Consider the following 2488-nt stretch of genomic DNA (forward strand, 5'->3'; position numbering starts at 1 on the left):
TATTTTAATGTCAACTATGTAAATATTACATATTGTTAAAAGCTTCCAAAAAGTCTCGGGAAAGACAATTAGTTAAAAAAATAAAATAAAAAAGTCAACAGATCTTCATCTTTAAGTTGTAATAAGAAGCCTTCGGCAACAAGAGAGAGATGTGTCATGTATTGAATTTTTAATATAAAATTAATATATAATATTTGAAAATATTCATTTTAATAAAAAAATTAATGTGGGTCATGTATGAAATAATTTTAATATGTAAGATAAAAAAATATTAATAACAAAAAACATTTCAACGTGGGCAATGTAGTTCATAGCTACACATGTTCTTTAAAATATTTTAATGTTAACTATGTAAATATTATATATTGTTAAAAAACATATGTATATATTATATAAAGTCATTGAAAAACATAAATTTTGATGGTTAAAATATTGGAAGTGGGGATTTTTTTAAGTTTAGTTTTTTCTCCAATTTTTTAAAATCTAACGATTATTTTTTTAACTCAAAAATTATGTATTTTATATAGCATTCAAAATACAATCTAAACCATGAAAATTTATTTTTTTTTAACTCAAAAATTTATGTATTTTATATAGCATTCAAAAATACAATCTAAACCATGAAAATTTATATATTGATAAATCTATTGAAATCTATTAAGCCAGGAGAAAAATGCAATTTTTTTTTCCAATTTTACACTTTAAAAAAATTGAAAATTTGATGAGTCTCCATACAGGCTAAATCCATACTTAACATGCTACATCATCTTAAGATATATCTATATTAGTTTATTTCTAATCCGCCACTATAAAGTCCAGAACACTGCTAAACAAACTATGAAGTCCAGAACACCGCTAAACAAACTAAATTGAAGTAAAAGTTATACTATAAAACAAATCAAAATCCTGCCCTGCTTTACAGATAAAAGTAGCCATCCTAAGTTAGATATTGGCTGCAGAGTACAGGATTATTTCAGACAAATGAAAAGGCCAAACACAAGATGATAATATCATTAATCTCTAAAATAAACAAGACACAGTTACAGCTAAGACTATACAGAGGCGTGTAGACCATCCATTTGGATGTTGCTACTCTTGAGAGGCTCATAGTCGCCAAGGTAAACTTCCAGGTGATCAGACATAGAAGATTTGTCTATGCTCTCATGGTGGTAAGATTTGCACACAAAGTAAAACACACTCTGTGTCAACAACCTCATCAAGTGAACAAAACACAGCAACCCAACAAGGACTGTCCCATACGCACCTCTTCGTGCACCTCGCACGCCATGGCTGTGCCCATAAAGAACAGCATAGTCGAAAAACAATACAATAATTCCGGCGAATATGATGTAAAGAATGTCTAGCACCAAGGCCGTAATCCGGTTTCCCTTAATGAGATCCTTGCTCTTCCTCATGGCGCCCAGACCGTATTTATCCTCCAACACGGATATCACGCAGGCGAGATGCCACACCATGGTTATATACACATACCCGCTGCAGAAGACCGAGATTATAAGAATGAGGCAAACAATAGAGACCGCCGTATTCAAATAGCCCAGCTTCATGGTGATTATGAGCAAGACGAGGACCAATACGACGGCCGCGTAATAGGCAAAGCCTATGGCGAAAAACCAGAGGAAAGTTACCATAAGGCGCTTCCAAACCCTGGGAACGATGCTCATAACCCTCCCGTAAGAAATTTCCTTTCCAGTATAGATTGAAGCCACGGTATACACCACTGCCGCAGTGGACAGCAACGAGAAGGCAAAAACGAAGACTTCATAGGCCGCTAGAAAAGCGAAGAGCTCCGTCCATTCCCACGTCAATTCCCTCCAGCGGATTTCATTCCAGCGCATTTCATTGAGCAGATATCTGGACCCCAAAATTGCGAAACAAAGAGGGAGAATAAGGGTTAGCGTGATAACCCCTAGCAGTTTAGCGAAGGAGCGAAGGATCTTGAAGGCCTCTCCAATAATTCCCACGATGCCGACGAACTGTAGATCCTCTGGTTCTCTATCCATTGCTTCCCTTTGCTCTGTACGCAGATCTCAGAAATTATTTGGTCTTTCTCTGCAGCCAAACTTCTTTTTTGTAGACAAGGGGAATGGAACGAAACCCACTGGATGCTTCCCATGACTCACTGTGGTTGACGATATCATCGTGCAAAGACTTTGCATTATTATTTGATTATATTAATAAGTTTATTATTAATGTGAACAATAGAAAATTAAATTAATTAATGAAAATTTCAGGAAAAAATCATCTAGAGAGTATGTGGTCGATACTAGTTAGTTCTAAACGCATAGATTAAATATTTTCTATGTGATTTTTTTCCAGAAATTTATGGATTACAAAAATTTAAATTCAAAAAATTAAATAATAAAAATAAAAAATTAATAATTCCATAAATTATTTCTAATTTTAATATATGTTAAAATTTTATTCATTTATTTATTTTATATTTAAAATATATAAATATTATATCAAT

The 2488-nt window shown here is 33.1% G+C and overlaps 1 protein-coding gene across 1 annotated transcript; it reads right to left on the reverse strand.

Annotated features, from left to right (window-relative positions):
• Nucleotides 1-986: 986 nt before the first annotated feature.
• On the reverse strand, nt 987-2129 carry LOC149219272 (uncharacterized). Its single transcript, XM_089382553.1, has one exon. It carries the CDS (start codon nt 2019-2021, stop codon nt 1053-1055), a length of 969 nt encoding a protein of 322 aa, XP_089238679.1. The 5' UTR covers nt 2022-2129; the 3' UTR covers nt 987-1052.
• Between the last annotated feature and the right edge of the window lie 359 nt (nt 2130-2488).

This window comes from Pinus tabuliformis, chromosome Q (genome assembly GCF_031772625.1).
Source record: "Pinus tabuliformis cultivar Carrire ecotype Pingquan chromosome Q, CPIR1, whole genome shotgun sequence".
Classification (NCBI taxonomy): domain Eukaryota; kingdom Viridiplantae; phylum Streptophyta; class Pinopsida; order Pinales; family Pinaceae; genus Pinus; species Pinus tabuliformis.